Source organism: Muntiacus reevesi, chromosome 5, assembly GCF_963930625.1.
Source record: "Muntiacus reevesi chromosome 5, mMunRee1.1, whole genome shotgun sequence".
Taxonomy (NCBI): domain Eukaryota; kingdom Metazoa; phylum Chordata; class Mammalia; order Artiodactyla; family Cervidae; genus Muntiacus; species Muntiacus reevesi.
In genome coordinates this window covers 11,687,374-11,704,757 of record NC_089253.1, presented here as the reverse complement: position 1 = coordinate 11,704,757, position 17,384 = coordinate 11,687,374, and the positions used below count along the sequence as shown (strand labels likewise).

The following is a 17,384-nucleotide window of genomic DNA, read 5'->3' as shown; positions in this document are numbered from 1 at the left end:
TTTTCAGGGCAGCTATTGATGTGAAAATGCTAGTTTCTAGAAAATTCTGCCTCTGTATTGTTGCTAAAATGATTTTTTTAAAGCTAAGATAAAATAGTGTATGCCCTCTACTGGACAAAAGAAAGTATTTGAATAGCTGAAGATACTTCTTAGTCTTTGCAGTATTAGGAAAAAATACTTCCAGGTTTTTTTGCACATGATTTTCTTTTATTTTTAACCCCTGATTATTTCCAAATACATTCTTCAAAACGCAATTTGTGTTACCTCTCCTGAGATGCCTACCTGGCTTCCTAGAGGCAATCGCTTTTCACCATTTCAGTTTTAATTCTAGTGGTTATCTCCCTATTGCTAAACATATGCTTATGCTAGAGCAGCTGACCCCTGAACAAAGGGTGGGGGTGAATCTAATTGATGGTTAGCCCTCCATATCTGAGTTTACCCCACATCTTTGAATCCAACCACCTGTGGGTAGTACAGTACTACAGCATTTATTATTGAAAAATATCCACATATAAGTGGACCTGCACAGTTTGAATTCACATTGTTCAAGGGTCAGCTTCATTTCATTAAGTTCTGTTTTGTTCCAGAGTTATCTCTGGGGTAGTCTTTGTTATGTGTTTTAATTCTGTTTCTGTCCCTTGGTAGGATTGTTAAAATATTTGGTAACCTGTGGTTGTCTGCTCACATTTAAGAACAAATAGTAGAAAGGCTTCAGATAGCGTTGCACATAAGGGCAAAGCTTTTTTACTGGAAAACTTCAGGTTAGAGGGGCAGACCTGAAACTTTCTCCCTAATTAGCGCGCACACACACACACCATCAGTCAGTTGTGTCTGACTCTTTGCAAACCTAGGGACTGTAGCCTGCCAGTCTCCTCTCTGCATGGGATTTTCCAGGCAAGAATACTGGAGTAGGCTGTCATTTCCTTCTCCAGAGGATCTTCCTGACCCAGGGATGGAACCCACAGCTCCTGCACTGGCAGGCGGATTCTTTACCACTGAGCCGCCTGGGAAGCCCCAGCTAGCACATGGAGCAGGGCTTTGGTGTGGGGGCACCATTCAAACTCGCTTACTTCAGGTCCTCAGGAGAGTCATCCTGTTTCTTTAGCGAAGAGAGTTCATTTCTGACTGGTGGTCGGACCTGCCTGGCAGCTGCTCTGTATACAGGGGTGTGCCTGCTGTGTGGGGGCATCTTGTCACATCATCCTGTTTTCAGGCTCTGCTCTCGGGGCCGTCTGTTGTCACTATCCCGCAGTCTCCGGGTTTCCTGGGCTCTGTTAGGCCGATCTGCTCCCCTCTGCGCTGTGGGCTCCTCTCTACAAGGCAGCTTCGCTGTGAAGGGCCATTTGTGGGAGGCAGCCCTGGAAACACATCGCCAGGAGATGGCAGTCACACAGACTACCACGGGCGAGGTGCCCTGGAGCTATAGCACATGCCCTTCTCCTGCAGGTGATCTAAGGCAGGGGCTGCCTCGCTGTCTCTTCCATCTCTACCCTTCCATCTGCTTTCTGTCATGCAGCAGTGTGGTGAAATCTTCTGGCCTTTGACGCCCCCTCTCATTTCCTTTATAGTTATGGGACTGTCCTCTCGCCCTTTTTTGTTATTCCATTAGCTTCTTTTTAATGCGGTCTCAGGAGGAAGAGGAGATTAAGATGTGGGCTGCGTCTGTCAACTTGAACCTGGAGCAAGGTGCTCACATTGTTAATGGGGATGTTATTCTGCCTCGTTATGTCTGGCATAGCTCTGGATGATTCAGATATCAATTTAAGAAACTGCAGTAACTCTGTGAAGAGGCTCAATGAGATAGTTCTGTTGTCTCTGTGGATCAAATTAACTGGGAATCTGAAATATTTTCACTTATCTTATGTCAAGTAGTAGCGATTTAGGTGAAAAATACATAAACATATGGGCTTTTAAAGTACATTTATACATGCTGTTCTTTCAAAACATCCCACCCTCACGTTCTCCCCCAGAGTTCAAAAGTCTGTTCTGTATTTCTGTGTCTCTTTTTCTGTTTTGCATATAGGGTTATCGCCACCATCTATCTAAATTCCGTATATATGTGTTAGTATACTGTAATGTTCTTTATCTTTCTGACTTACTTCACTCTGTATAATGGGCTCCAGTTTCATCCATCTCATTAGAACTGATTCAAATGAATTCTTTTTAACGGCTGAGTAATATTCCATGGTGTATATGTACCACAGCTTCCTTATCCATTCATCTGCTGATGGGCATCTAGGTTGCTTCCATGTCCTGGCTATTATAAACAGTGCTGCGATGAACATTGGGGTGCACGTGTCTCTTTCAGATCTGGATTCCTCAGTGTGTATGCCCAGAAGTGGTATTGCTGGGTCATATGGCAGTTCTATTTCCAGTTTTTTAAGAAATCTCCACACTGTTTTCCATAGTGGCTGTACTAGTTTGCATTCCCACCAACAGTGTAAGAGGGTTCCCTTTTCTCCACACCCTCTCCAGCATTTATTGCTTGTAGACTTTTGGATAGCAGCCATCCTGACTGGCGTGTAATGGTACCTCATTGTGGTTTTGATTTGCATTTCTCTGATGATGAGTGATGTTGAGCATCTTTTCATGTGTTTGTTAGCCATCTGTATGTCTTCTTTGGAGAAATGTCTGTTTAGTTCTTTGGCCCATTTTTTGATTGGGTCGTTTATTTTTCTGGAATTGAGCTTCAGGAGTTGCTTGTATATTTTTGAGATTAATCCTTTGTCTGTTTCCTCATTTGTTATTATTTTCTCCCAATCTGAGGGCTGTCTTTTCACCTTACTTATAGTTTCCTTTGTTGTGCAAAAGCTTTTAATTTTCATTAAGTCCCATTTGTTTATTTTTGCTTTTATTTCCAATATCCAATATATGTATATTATCTATGGTGAAACGGACCACCAGCCCAGGTGGGATACATGAGTCAGGTGCTCGGGCCTGGTGCACTGGGAGGACCCTGAGGAGTCGGGTGGGGAGGGAGGTGGGAGGGGGGATCGGGATGGGGAATACATGTAACTGTATGGCTGATTCATGTCAATGTATGACAAAACCCACTGAAATGTTGTGAAGTGATTGGCCTCCAACTAATAAAATAATATTAAAAAAAAAAAAAAAAAAAAAAAAATATAAGTACTGACCAGGATAATAATGTAAAAAAAAAAAAAAATAAAGTACATTTATTTTTATAAATATCCTATGTAGTTGCTTTTTCATGAAGGCGTCAGGAAGGAGAGTTTTCAAATAATGAAATTTCCAATTTCAGCTGATTACCTACTTTCAGCAGTATTACACCTTAATGGGAAAACTGCTAAAGGCCCAATGACCTACACAAAACATAAAATACCTCTCCCACTAGGTGTCAGTGACAATGACCTTTTGCCACATTATTTATGTATTTGATGGTCAGCAGGGCACATATAGCATAAACTAGCATTCTGGGCTTTGGAGAGAATTACTAAGGTGTCACCTTCTAAATATTCCAGCAATGCAACGTTAATTCTGTCTGAAATATTTTATATCAAGAAATGTTTTACATACATAGGTACATATATATATGTATTTAATGATAAGCATTCAACATAGGTCTTCAAACTAAGTCAGGCTTTAAAACTGAGTTTTGTTTTCTCAGAACACTGGGATGAAGCATATATTCAACTAGTACTTTGCTGTTGCTCTTTAGCCACTCAGTTGTGTCTGACTCTTTGCGACCTCATGGACTGTAGCCTGCCAGGCTCCTCTTTACATGGAATTCTCCAGCAAGAATACTGGAATGGGTTGCCATTTGCTTCTCCAGGGGATCTTCCAGACCCAGGGGATGAACTTGTGTCTTCTGCATTGCAGGTGGGTTCTTAACCACTGAGCCACCTGGGAAGCCCTAGCTAGTACTTATTACAGAGAGGTGGTGAGTTCTATGCTTTTCTCGCTTTGACTGAATAGGAAGTTCATGCTTATAGACGGGATGTGTCCTGTTTAAGATTAACAGTAGATGGCAGAAAGGTCAGGATTCAAAAACTACTTTGATTCCAGAGCCTGTTCTTTCCCATGATTGCAAAGAACAGAATATTTTTCATAGTGCATTATTAACGAGAGAGAAACAAACTGCTTTATACCAGTTGAAACAATGGGACCTAGTCGAGGATACCATTTCCTGTTTTTGAGAAATGGGGGTTACTCTGTTACAACGTCAGGGTAAGGCCTGCACATTTTTTGGCTTCACCTTGACAGAGGATTAGTGTTAGTGATTGCATTTATCACAGAGGCCATTTCACTCAAGTGGAAAACAGTGCAAAATGCTAAAGAATGCTGATTGGCAGCTGCTAATAAGCTTTTGTGAACAAGAAGAAAGAAAGAAAAGGTTTGGAAACAGTTCTAGCAGGAAATGCCATTGTTCAGCATAGCTTGAAGGAAGGCTTCTCTGTGTAAAGACTAAACTGTGGAATGATAGCCACCCTGCGTGCTGCTAAAGGAGGTCTGTTTAAGGAACTAGGAGGGTGAGGTGGAGGCCAGTGGTAAGCTCAGCCCCAACACCCTCGCCTCCACCACAAATAACACCTTAGTCTGCACTGGCCTCCAGTGCCATGCCAGATGATGGGCTATTCATTCTACTTAGACTTCTAGGCACAGAGTCGGTTCTACTTCTTTATCATTTTTTATCCTAGGAAATTCTTCACTATGTCTAGCTTAGTCTGAAGGTAGCTTATAAATGGCGTGACCACTGATTTCCAAATCAATAAAGCCTTTTTCATGCCACATTATAGGAAATGGAGTTGTAGAGTGAAGCCAAATTAGATTTCAAATCTAGGCTTGCTATTTTCTACGTAAGGGTCTTTGGGAAAATTACTTAATGTCTCTGAGGATCATTTTTTAGAAAAAAAAAAAAGATGCCTGTTTCTTAAGACTGTTAGGAAATAAAATCAGATAGGATAGGCAGGTGACTGGAAGGATGGATGGATAGATAGCCTGGCACCTAATAAGTACTCAATGAATGTTAGTTTCTTTTCTTTTCCCTTGAAGCAATACCATGGATTTATGCTACTTTTATTCCCAATAAATTACACATTTTGAATATGATCTCATTAAGCACCTGATGAAGGTTTCTTCTTCAAAGAGTCCTAATCCTGTCAGTGTTTGCTTGATAAAATGCTGTCCCATCCCTTTGTCAACTCTGGATGTCTTTTCTTGGTCCTTTCCACATATCCAATTTAACCTGTGGAATTCAAAACCAATCATAGTTCTCTGGAGGATGCGACAACCAACTGAGTTTTGTGGAAGCATTTTTCTAAAGCATGGTACTTTCTAGAAGGAGAGTAGTACGGAGGGTACAATCACAAGCCTGCATACACTCACACTGCAGGTTCTGACTGATGGATGTTCTCACGTCCAACTGGAGAATATTCACAGACCGCAAAGGCTAGTTCCTCTCATGTGTTTAAGTAGTCCCTTTGCTTTAACTTTTTAAGAGATATATATATACCAGTAATGTAAGAGCATTCCTTATTCTGGTCCTAAATTATTCTTTTGGACCTGAGAAGAAGCTGATAAGTAGAAAAAGCTTAGGTTGTTTTTTCCTTGTTTAATAAGCATTTAAATATAATCTTGGTAATCAAGGTACTTTTAATATGTATATTAACTCAGCAACGAGGCAAGCTCAGAGTGATGTGAATTGCTTCCACAAATGATTATTATGTATATAGAAATATGCCTCTCCAGAATATAGCAAAGATACCAGTGACTGACTTTTAATAAAGCCTTATTTGATATAGACGAGAAACTCTCATGCCTTATTGATTTACATTATGTATAACAAAAACAACAACTACTATAGCAAATACACATATAATGCTAGTACTAATATAAAAATTAAACATATATGTAATTTTAATTCTTAAAAGAACTGGATAAGGAAATATCATCAGTATTTCTATTTTATATATTAGGAAACTGAGGCACAAAGAAACCAAGTAACTTGCTGTCACATAGCTAGTGAATTCCTTAGCCTGGATTTGAACACTCAGAGTCTGGTGGGGATCCATGATCTAGACCATCTTGTATATTATTATAGAATCAAATGCTATGAAATATTTATTGAGAATTTCTTTTTTTAAAAAAAGAAATAGAACAAATATCACAATGAATATAATAGTTTATTATTGAGAAAAGTTACTTGGTTCTTTCAGAGCTAAGTTTCTATATAGTGAAACACTACTATCTCTGTTTTTTTGAAAAAATTTTGTTGGAGTATAGTTAATTTACAATGTAGTGTTAGCAGCAGCAGCAATGTTAGTTTTAGGTGTAAAGTGAAACAGTTATGTATATAATACTCTCTTTCAGATTCTCTTCCCATATAGGTTATTACAGAATATTGGGTGGATTCCCTGTGCTATACAGTAGGTCCTTATTAGTTATCTATTTTATATGTAGTAGTATATACATGTTAATCCCAATCTGCTAATTTATTGCTTCCTCCCATGTTTCCCTTGTGGTAAACGTAAGTTTGATTTCTAGATCTGTAAGTCAGTTTCTGCTTTGTAAATAAGTTCATTTGTATAACTTTTTACTAGATTCCATATATGTGATATTATATGATACTTGTATTCCTCTGACTTACTTCACTTATATGATAATCTCTAGGTCTATCCATTTTGCTGCAAATGGCATTATTTCATTCTTTTTTATGACTGAGTTATATTCCATTGTGTGTGTGTGTGTGTGTGTGTGTGTGTGTGTGTGTGTGTGTGTTACATGTGACCACACCTTCTTTATCCATTCATCTGTCTTGGTGATTGTAAATAGTGCTGCAGTATATACTGAGGTGCATGTGTCTTTTCAAATTATGGTTTTCTCTGGATGTATGCCCAGCAGTTGGATTGCTGGATCACATGGTAGTTCTATAGTTAGTTTTTTAAGGACCCTCCATACTGTTCTCCATAATGGTTGTATCAATTTACCTTCCCACAAAAAGTGCAGGAGAGTTCCCTTTTCTCCATACTCCTTCCAGCATTTATTGTTTGTGGATTTTTTGATGATGGCCTTTCTGGCCGATGTGAGGTGACACCTCATTGTAGTGTTGATGCGCATTTCTCTAGTAGTTAGTGATGCTGAGCATTTCTTCATGGGCTTTTTGGCTCTCTGTACATTTTATTTGAAGAAATATCTATTGATTAATAGATTTTCTCTCCATTTTTTGATGGGGTTGTTTGTTGATATCGAGGTGCATGAGCTGTTGATATATTTTGGAGATTAATCCCTTGTCGGTCACATCATTTGCAAATCTTTTCTCCCATTCTGTGGGTTGTCTTTTTGACTTGTTGATGGTTTCCCTTTGATGTGCAAAAGTTTTTAAGTTTAATGTATTTTTGTTTTTGTTTTCATTATTCTAGGGGATGGGTTAAAAAAGATATTGCTGTGATTTGTGTTCTGCCTATGTTGTCCTCTAGGAGTTTTACAGTTTCCCATCTTACATTTAGGTCTTTAAACCACTCTGAGTTTATTTGCACTTATATGGAGGTATTGCTTCTGCTGGGTCCCGGTATATGTGAAACCTGGTGTGTGCACTCCAAGAGTCTCTGCTTCTCTCAGCCCTGCGGTGCTCCCACACTCAGGACCTGCCTGCCTTCAAAGCCAAAGGCTCTGAGGGCTCTTCCTCCGAATGCCTGACCCGCAGGCTGTCTTGGAGTGCTATTTTTATGTGGGAATGTCCCTGTGTAGCTTGTGTGGGCTTAATATTTTTTGCTGGTGAGGTCAAAGTGTTAAGTTGTGTCCGACTCTTGCGACCCCATGGACTGTATAGCCTGGCAGCCTCCTCTATCCATAGGATTCTCCAGGCAAGAATACTGAATTGGGTTGCCATTCCCTTCTCCACGGGATCTTCCCGACCCAGGGCTCAAACCTGGGTCTCCTGCATTGCAGGCAGATTCTTTACTCTCTGAGCCATTTTTGCTGGTGAAAGTGAAAGTGAAGTCGCTCAGTCATGTCCAAGTCTTTGTGACCCCATTGACTGTAGCCTACCAGGCTCCTCTGTCCATGGGATTTTCCAGGCGAGAATGCTGGAGTGGGTTGCCATTTCCTTCTCCAGGGGATCTTCCCAACCCAGGGATTGAACCCAGGTCTCCCGCATTGTTGACGGACGCTTTACCGTCTGAGCCACCAGGGAAGTCCATTTTGCTGGCAGGGCTGTAAAATATGGATGTCTGCTGTATGTATGCAGACATCCTTTCCTCCATGTATGCTGGGCGTCGTTCCCTTGATAGAAGGTCTGGCTGATGGGAGGTGACCTGAGCCTGCACTGCATACTGAGCCGGCCTCCCCTTGCTCTGAGGTTGTCTCTGCCCTGTCAGGGTCAGGGTCCACTCCCTAGTGGTCGGAGCAGGGACCCCGAGATCTGTTTCTGAGCTGACTTTCTGATCTGCAACGAGTGGCAGATGGGATTGGAGCACAGCCGCTGGGAGAGAAGGCGCTGAGCTTTCCTCCTCACGTGGTTCACCTGTGCGTGTGCTCTGCTGTGTCACTTTTCATCCACTGTGTGGGCTCACACTCTGCATGGCTGCTGGACCTGCTCTCAGCCCACCTTAACCATAGCTATGGCTGTGACTGGCCCTCGCTTCTCTCAGGCATTGTTCTCATCAGACTACCAGCTTCGAGTCACGGAAGTCAGGCCCCAGGACTGCAGTGACTCTGCAGGACTGCCCTGGGAGCTATGGAGGCAGCTCAGATGGTGGCCTGGCCCCATCTCTACGTGTGTGTGTGCCCGCAAAGCCCACAGTTGCTAACACTAGACTCCTCTCAGTGGTGGGAGCTCTTGTTCATTCAGATGGTCGGCAGGGGCTGAGTTTACAAAGCCAGCAGGGGTGGAGCTGGGGGTGGTGGGGAGGTGGATAGGTGTAGATCCAAGGTCCCCACCGCCGAGAGGAGAGAGTTCAGCCTTCGCTCCTTAGTTGCACAGGCCGGGGGAGGCTGGGGCGGGCGTGTGGGGAAGGGGGCGGCAAGGGCGGCCCGGCCTTCTTCCACAAACATGCCCTGTCGTGGAGCCCCTTACGCCAGTCCCTTCGTTCCTTCAGGCTGTCTCTTTGCAGCTGACAGCAGTCCCCTCCCCATGCCCACCCTCCAAACCCCGGGTTCCAGCACCCGGCCTCCATCCACACCAGCACACATGAATCTCAGGCTGGGAGGTGCAGGGCTGTGACACAGACCGTTCACACAGGGCTCACTCTGTCCTGCCTGGTTGCTGCGCTCTTCTCTGAGCCCCTGAAACTCCCCTCTGTCCCAGCTGATCTCCCCACCAGAAAGAGGGGGTTCCCCAGGCTCAGGAACCTCTCCTCCTTCCCCCACAGGGGTGCCGGTCCCTTCCCCTTTCCTCTTTGCTTTCTTTTGTCCTGCCTGGTTGCATGGGGATTTTCTTATCCTTTCAGGTGTCTGAGGTCCTCAGCTAGTGTTCAGCATGTGCTCTGTGAGAACTGTCCTGTTCTCTCCTATGGGGAGAGGTGAACTCCACATGCTCCTATTGCACTATCGTGACCCCTCACCCCTCCTGTTTTTTTCTTCTTTTTCAATAGAGGAGGTAGAATGGTTTGATCTTCTTTACCATCAAAAATAGAGGCAGAGGACTAGGAGGAGGAGGAGGTATCTTTTCGACGGGAGGGCAGTTGGTCTTATAGAGGTCACATTCCTTTCACTCATGTTCCTATGGGTTTAGGGTGATGCAGTGAATTTTTTGTTAGCTAGAGGCAAGAAAGGGCACCCCATAAAAAAGTGTTTCTAAAGTTTATGTTTTTCCAGGAAGGAAGGTCAGCATCTCCCTCCCAAGTCTATGTCGACTTATGGACTTTGCTGATGTGGAGAAGATGAGAAAGTTGCGCAAGGAGAAAGGCGGCAAGGACTAACTCAAGGTAAGTTCCACCTGAAGGGGAGGAAAGATGGGTGCTGCTCATGTCTGCAAGCCTCGCAGTTGAAGCTGCTGAGGACAGATGAGAAAGGGCGATTGTATAGTTTTGAGGAGGGACTGACGCTGCTTGGGCAAAGTGGTGAATGCGTCAGAAGACTAGAGTGCGCTGCTTTCAGGGAGTCTGAAGATGACGGAGGTCCTAGGGGACCACATCTTGGGTGGGGGTTTGCTCAGTTTTCTTTGCATTGGTGCAGGTTTGGTTCTCCACCCATTCAGGCTACATTGCCAGTGATCACTAACAGAAAGGAGATATCCACAGGAGAACGGTAAGAAAACGCTATGTCTCATATTTTAAAAAAAGACTTGGAAAATTTTATTTGAGCCAAATGAGGGTAGCATCTCAGAAAACTCTTGAGAGCTGAAGTACCCATAAGCAGTCCAGACACAGTTATATAAGTTTTTTTTTTTTTTTTTTGAGACAGAGGGCTTTACATTAAATGACATATTATTTAAAAAAATGTTTATTGCAGTATAGTTGTTTTACAATGTTGTTAGTTTCTACTGTACAGCAAAGTGAATGAGCTATGCTTATAAGAAATGCCATTTTTCCATTTTTCGAACCTCATAACTACCAGAGAAGTAATCTAAGAGAAAGGAAGGTCTAGAGGGTGGTATGAAAGAGAGCAGATGACTCCTCTATCAACTCCAGAGCACTTTGGTGGACCCCGAGTCTTAATTATGTTGGAAAGAGAGACAGAGGTTTGACTAAAACACGAGATTTCAAAATGGAGAGAACTAATGCAGTTAGAGGTTTGAATTAAAATGCCATTAAGGAAGCCTACTTGTCACTGGGAAATAGGATGGAACAAAGCATAGATACTAACAGGTATTGGAGAAATAAAATGATTTCATTTTTATACAGTAACCAGCTAAAGGTTCTCACTTAAACCAGTCATGATTATAAAGCCAGTGGAGGAAAATATTAGCCCCTTTTTCTTACCCCTTCAGCTTCTGTCTGATGTGGGGATTTAGAAATGCAAAATACCAAGTCCTCTATATGTAAGCCAGGCCAGCCAACATTGCCACTCCCATCTCCTGCCTTGCATGCCCTGTGCCACAGACCTCAATCACTTCAGTGGCCTTTGGCCACCTCACCTCACAGGTGTTCATGGTTTTTCATGTGCTCTTTCTCCTGTAGCAAGTGCCCTTCCTTTAAATGTCTGTTAGGCCAATATCCAAGATGTTCAGTTCTTAGCTTGAGTGTTAGGGCTTCTCTGAAACCATCCTGACTTGTTTCCCCCTCCCTCTCTGTTACTCATTCTCAGTCAAATATCCTTTCTGTATCCTTCCTTAATTCCTCATATGTATGTCCTGTGTGATGCTTATACCATATACAGGTAGCTATCTATATTTCTGTCACTCTTAATAGGTAATGATCCCTCTGAAGGAAAAGAAGAGCTCTCACTTATTGTAGTACTTTGCTCAGTGGTTGGCATATAACAAAAGCATTAGAGATATTTGCTAACAGAAAGGAAAAAAATGGGAGCAAAGTGGGGAGGGAGGGTGGAAGGAAGGAAAGAAAGAGGAATTTATGCTCAAAGTGATGAGGGTGCAGAGTTTGCCTTAAAAGAAGATTCTATATTATTCTTATCTTACCCTTCCAGGGAGATGGCCCGTTGGAGAGTCACTGAAGGCTGGCGGGTTGCAGTGCTGTGTTGGGAATGACTGCAAGAAAAGAAAGACAAAACAAATACAGGTCATTCATTTAAAGTATCTTTGCACATTCTAATCAGGCCTGTGGTCAAAAAAAGAATCAATCTTAGAAGAAACACAGGAGAGATTAAATAACTGTTCTTCGCTGATAAATAGAATCATCCACCAAAATAAAACACTCTACCAGGTAAGGGGTTAATTTTTCTTTATCATTTGATGTCAACATATTTTCAAAAAGCAAGCTTCAAATGAAGGGTAACTGTGAAAAGAAACATATTTGGAAGAGGTAATTATTTTCCCCTTGGAATAAGACAATGTAGAGCATAGAAACAAATTTCATTATGATACAATATATTTCTAAAAAATGCACATTTTTTTTCTAACAAAACTTTAAACAGAGCAAATTTGAAAATTGGAGTAGTAATTAGTACAGATTTATTAGTTTAAATTTGCAATAATAAAAATAATTCAGCTATTGAGTGAACATAAAAGCTTGAAAAATGGGATTTTCAGTTGCATATTGATGTTAGAATTTAATGTAATTTCGTATTTATTTTGGTTGCGTGATAATAAGGTAAGACTGATTTTATAGATAAGTAGTTTTAGTAGACATTATAGTGTCTAAAATTTATTGAGCACCTATTGCCTGAATTACTTTTCTAAGTATATTGTTTACATCCTTTATTTCTTACAACTCTGTGAGGTATGTACTGTCCCATTTGACAGATAAGGAAATTAAAGTACAGGGTGCTTAGAAACTTGCCCAAAGTCACGTGGTAAATACCTGTGCTTGAAGTGGCAACTAAACTGATGCTAGTGCGTTTCTTCTTAATGATCATATCACTTTGGTAACAATTTTTTTGTTTTAAAGATTTTTGCCTTATTAAGAATACTCTTCAGTTAGATACAGAGATGCACAGTTACAATTAACAGCAAAAAGGAATGCATTGTGAGTTTCCTTTGTATTAAAGTATATGATAAAATGTATTTCAATCTGTAATTTTAGTTTGTAGTATTTAAAAATTATTTGTAACATTAGTTATGTATACATTATACATATAGTCTATGAAGGTGTGTATACTTTCATGTAAATATATATATATGTAGAGTGAAACTTGGGAGAAGGCAATGGCACCCCATTCCAGTACTCTTGCCTGGAAAATCCCATGGATGGAGGAGCCTGGTGGGCTGCAGTCCATGGGGTCTCTAAGAGTCGGACACGACTAAGGGACTTCACTTTCACTTTCATGCACTGGAGAAGGAAATGGCAACCCACTCCAGTGTTCTTGCCTGGAGAATCCCAGGGACGGGGGAGGCTGGTGGGCTGCCGTCTATGGGGTCGCACAGAGTTGGACATGACTGAAGCGACTTAGCAGCAGCAGCAGAGTGAAACTTGAGTAAAATATTTGTAGAACATGAGGTGTCTTCATACTATTCTAAGACTTCTTAGCACATACTGTGAATACACTGCCACTGTCACAGAGACCCATGTTATATAGGTTGCAGATTTTTATTCAAAACTTTCATCATCATGGGTGAGAAGAGGTATCTCTGATGACTATTTAACTGTGACATGGGTAGTATTTATCTGAGGTTGAGGGAGCAGAATGTGTGACAACAGCTAAAATCTAGAGAATGGTCTTCTTCAAGTTAAGGCTTCTGTCCTTTGTTTCCTGACATTCCTCAGTGCTGAGCAACAGTCACGGCACTAAACGAGTTGTGACTGAGTGACTGAAAGGAAGCACAGCATTCAGGGGCCGAACCACATAGCCAGACTCCCCGAGTTCAAATCCCAGCTCTGTCACATAGACAACTGGGACCTGGACTGAGCTTCTTGAAGTTCTCTGTAATAGTACGTTCCTCATAGGGTAGTTATAAGGGTTCAATAAGCATAGTTTTTAGGACAGTGCCTGTTACACGGTAAAAGCTACATAAGTATTTATTAAATAAACCAATATGATTTAGCCGAGTGTCTACTCTGAGCTGTTTCATACTAAATAGCATAACTATTTAGATCACTTCAGTTAGCCATAAAGTCAATGCCACAAGGTAGAGATTTGTGAGTATACTCTAACTTTGATGAGCAATATAAAATTAAAATGTAAAAATAATGTTATAAAATTAATAGAAATCATCCATAACAATCAGATGAGGGAAAAGGTATCCAAATTGGAAGGGAAGAAGGAAAATTGTCATCATATGCAGATAATGATACTATAGAGAGAAAATAATGTGCCACCAAAAACTACTAGATCTCATCAATGAATTCAGTGAAGTCGCAGGATACAAAGTTAATATACAGAAATCAGTTGCATTTCTTTCTACTAATAATAAATACCAGAAAGGTAAGGTTAAAAAAAAAAAAACAAAAAAAAACCCTTTTAAAATTGCATCAAAAACAACAACAACAACAACAACAACTCAGGAATGAACCTGACCAAGGAGATGAGACTTACAAGCTGAAAACTAAAAAGTGCTGATAATGTAAACTGAAGATAATTAAAAGAAATCCACATTGTTAAAATGGCCAAACTACCCATAACAAACTACAAATTTAATGTGAGCCTTATCAAAATACCCTAAAATTTATATGGAACCAGAAAAGACCTAGAATTGCCAAAGTAATCCTGAAGAAAAAGAAAAAAGCTGGATGCCTAACTCTCCCAGACTGCAGACAATACTACAAAGCTACAGTAGTAAAAACAGTACAATATTGAACAAAAAACAGACACATGGATCAATGACAGAATAGAAAGCCCAGAAATAAACCCATGCACTTATGGTCAAAATGAATCTACGACAAAGGAGGGAAGAACACAAACATAGAAAAGAGTCTCTTCAATAAGTGGTTCTGGGTAAAGTGGGCAGTTACATGCAAAGAAAATTTAGAGCATCCTCTATCATCATATATAAAAATAAACCCCAAACAGATTAAAGACCTAAAATAAGACTGGATCTATAAAACTCTCAGAAATCAGACAAAACATTCTCTGACGTAAACTGTAGCAATGTTTCCTAAGACCAGTCTCCTGAGGCAATAGAAATAAAAGTGAAAATGAAAGGAACCTAAATTGAACTTACTGTGGCTGAAGGGCAGGGCCAGACAAAATGTGGTTCACTGCAGAAAGGAGTGGCAAACCACTTCGGTATTCTTGCATTGAGGACCCCATAGAAATAATGAAAAAGTAAAGAGATATGACACTGGAAATGAGACCCCCAGGTTGGTAGGTGTCCAATATGCTCCTAGGGAAGAACGGAGAAACAGCTCCATAAAGAATTAAGAGGCTGGGCTAAAGCAGAAACATTGCCCAGTTGTGGATGTGTCTGGTGGTGAAAGTCTGATGCTGTAAAGAACAATACTGTATAGGAACCTGGAATGTATGGCCCAAGAATCAAGGTAAATTGGAAGTGGCAAACAGGAGATGGCAAGAGTGAACATGGACATTTTAGGAATCAGTGAACTAAAATGAAGTGGGTGAATTTAATGCAGATGACCATTACATCCACTACTGTGGGCAAGAATCCCTTAGAAGAAATGGAGTAGCCCTCATAGTCAACAGAGTCTGAAATGCAGTACTTGGGTGCAATCTAAAAAACAAAACAATGATCTCAGTTCATTTGCAAGGCAAACCATTCACTATCACAGTAATCCAAGTCTATGCCCCAAACACTAGTGCTGAACAGTTCTAGGATGACCTACAAGACCTTCTAGAACTAACACCAAAAAAAGATCTTTTCCATCATACGGAACTGGAATGCAAAAGTAGGAAGTCAAGAGCTACCTGGAGTAACAGGCAAATTTGGCCTTGGAGTACAGAATGAAGCAGGGTAAAGGCTAACAGTGTTTTGCCAAGAGAACTCACTGGTCATAGCAAACACCCTCTTCCAACAACACAAGAGGTGACTCTACACATGGACATCACCAGATGGTCAATGCCAAAATCAGACTGATTATATTTTTTGCAGCCAAAGATGGAGAAGCTCTATACAGTCAGCAAAAACAAGACCAAAGCTGACTGTGGCTCAGATCATGAGCTCCTTATTGCCAAATTCAGACTTAAATTGAAGAAAGTAGGGAAAACCACTAGACCATTCAGGTATGACCTAAATCAAATCCCTTACAATTATACAGTGACAACAGCTACCACTTCTTTAGAATTTACTGTGTCTAAGACGTTTTGAGTTGAACTATGTCAAATCCCTTATAGTGAAAGCGACATACAGATTCAAGGGATTAGATCTGAATGACAGGGTGCTTGAAGAACTATCAGTGGAGGTTTGAAACATTGTACAGGAGGTGGTGATCAAAATCATCTCCAAGAAAAAGAAGTGCAAAAAGGCAAAATGGTCATCTGAGGAGGCCTTACAAATAGCTGAGAAAAGAGAAGTGAAAGGCAAAGGAGAAAAGGAAAGATATACACATGTGAATGCAGGGTTCTAAAGAATAGCAAGGAGAGATAAGAAAGACTTCTTAAGTGATCAGTGCTAAGAAATAGAGGAAAACAACAGAATGGGAAAGACTAGAGATCTCTTCAAGAAAATTAGAGACACCAGGGGAACATTTCATGCAAAGATGGGCACAATAAAGGACAAAAATGGTATGGAAATAACAGACGCAGAAGATATTCAGAAAAGGTGGCAAGCATACACAGAAGAACTATACAAAAAGATCTTCATGACCCAGATAACCGTGATGATGTGATCACTCACCTAGAGCTAGACATCTTGGAGTGTGAAGTCAAGTGGGCCTTAGGAAGTATCTCTACAGACAAAGCTAGTGGAGGTGATGGAATTCCAGCTGAGCTAACTCAAATCCTAAAAGATGATGCTGTGAAACTGCTGCACTCAATATGCCAGCAAATGTGGAAAACCCAGCAGTGGCCACAGGACTGGAAAAGGTCAGTTTTCATTCCATTCCCAAAGAAAGGCAATGCCAAAGAATGCTCAGACTACTGCACAATTGCACTCATCTCACATGCTACCAAATAATGCTCAAAATTCTCCAAGCCAGGCTTCAACAGTATGTGAACCATGAACTTCCAGATGTTCAAGCTGGATTTAGAAAAGGCAGAGGAATCAGATATCACATTTCCAACATCCATTGGCTCATCAAAAAAGAGAAAGTTCCAGAAAAATATCTACTTCTGCTTTGTTGACTATTCCAAAGTCTTTGACTGTGTGGATCACTACAAACTGTGGAAAATTCTTCCAGAGATGGGAATACTGGACCACCTGATCTGACTCCTGAGAAATCTGTATGCAGGTCAGGAAGCAAGAGTTCAAACTGGACATGGAACAACAGACTGGTTCCAAACTGGGAAAGGAACATGTCAAGGCTGTATATGGTCACCCTGCTTATTTACTATCTATGCAGAGTACATCATGGGAAATACTGGGGTGGATGAAGCACAAGCTGGCCTCAAGACTGCTGTGAGAAATATCAATAACCTTAGATATGCAGATGATACCACTTTAATGACAGAAAGCAGAAAGGAACTAAACAGCCTCTTGATGAAGGTGAAAGAGGAGAGTGAAAAGGTTGGCTTAAAAAAAACTTCAAAAAATTAAAATCATGGCATCTGGCCCCATCTCTTCATGGCAGATAGATGGGAAAACAATGGAAACAGTGACAGCCTTTTTCTGGGGTCGGGGAGGGGCTCCAAAATCACTGCAGATTTTGACTAAAGCCATGAAATTAAAAGACACTTGCTCCTTGGAAGAAGAGCTATGACCAACCTAGGCAGCATATTAAAAAGGAGAGACATTGCTGACAATGGTCTGTATAGTCAAA

The 17,384-nt window shown here is 41.0% G+C and overlaps 1 protein-coding gene across 5 annotated transcripts in view; it reads right to left on the bottom strand.

Moving 5' to 3' along the window:
* Positions 1-17,384, bottom strand: part of DLG2 (discs large MAGUK scaffold protein 2) — a 2,219,272-nt gene that overhangs the window by 460,308 nt on the left and 1,741,580 nt on the right. For all 5 annotated transcript variants that reach the window (XM_065936970.1, XM_065936964.1, XM_065936965.1 and 2 more), the window contains one exon: positions 11,537-11,605. In XM_065936970.1, the coding sequence (XP_065793042.1) occupies positions 11,537-11,605 (69 nt within the window). The remainder of the gene's footprint in view (positions 1-11,536; positions 11,606-17,384) is intronic.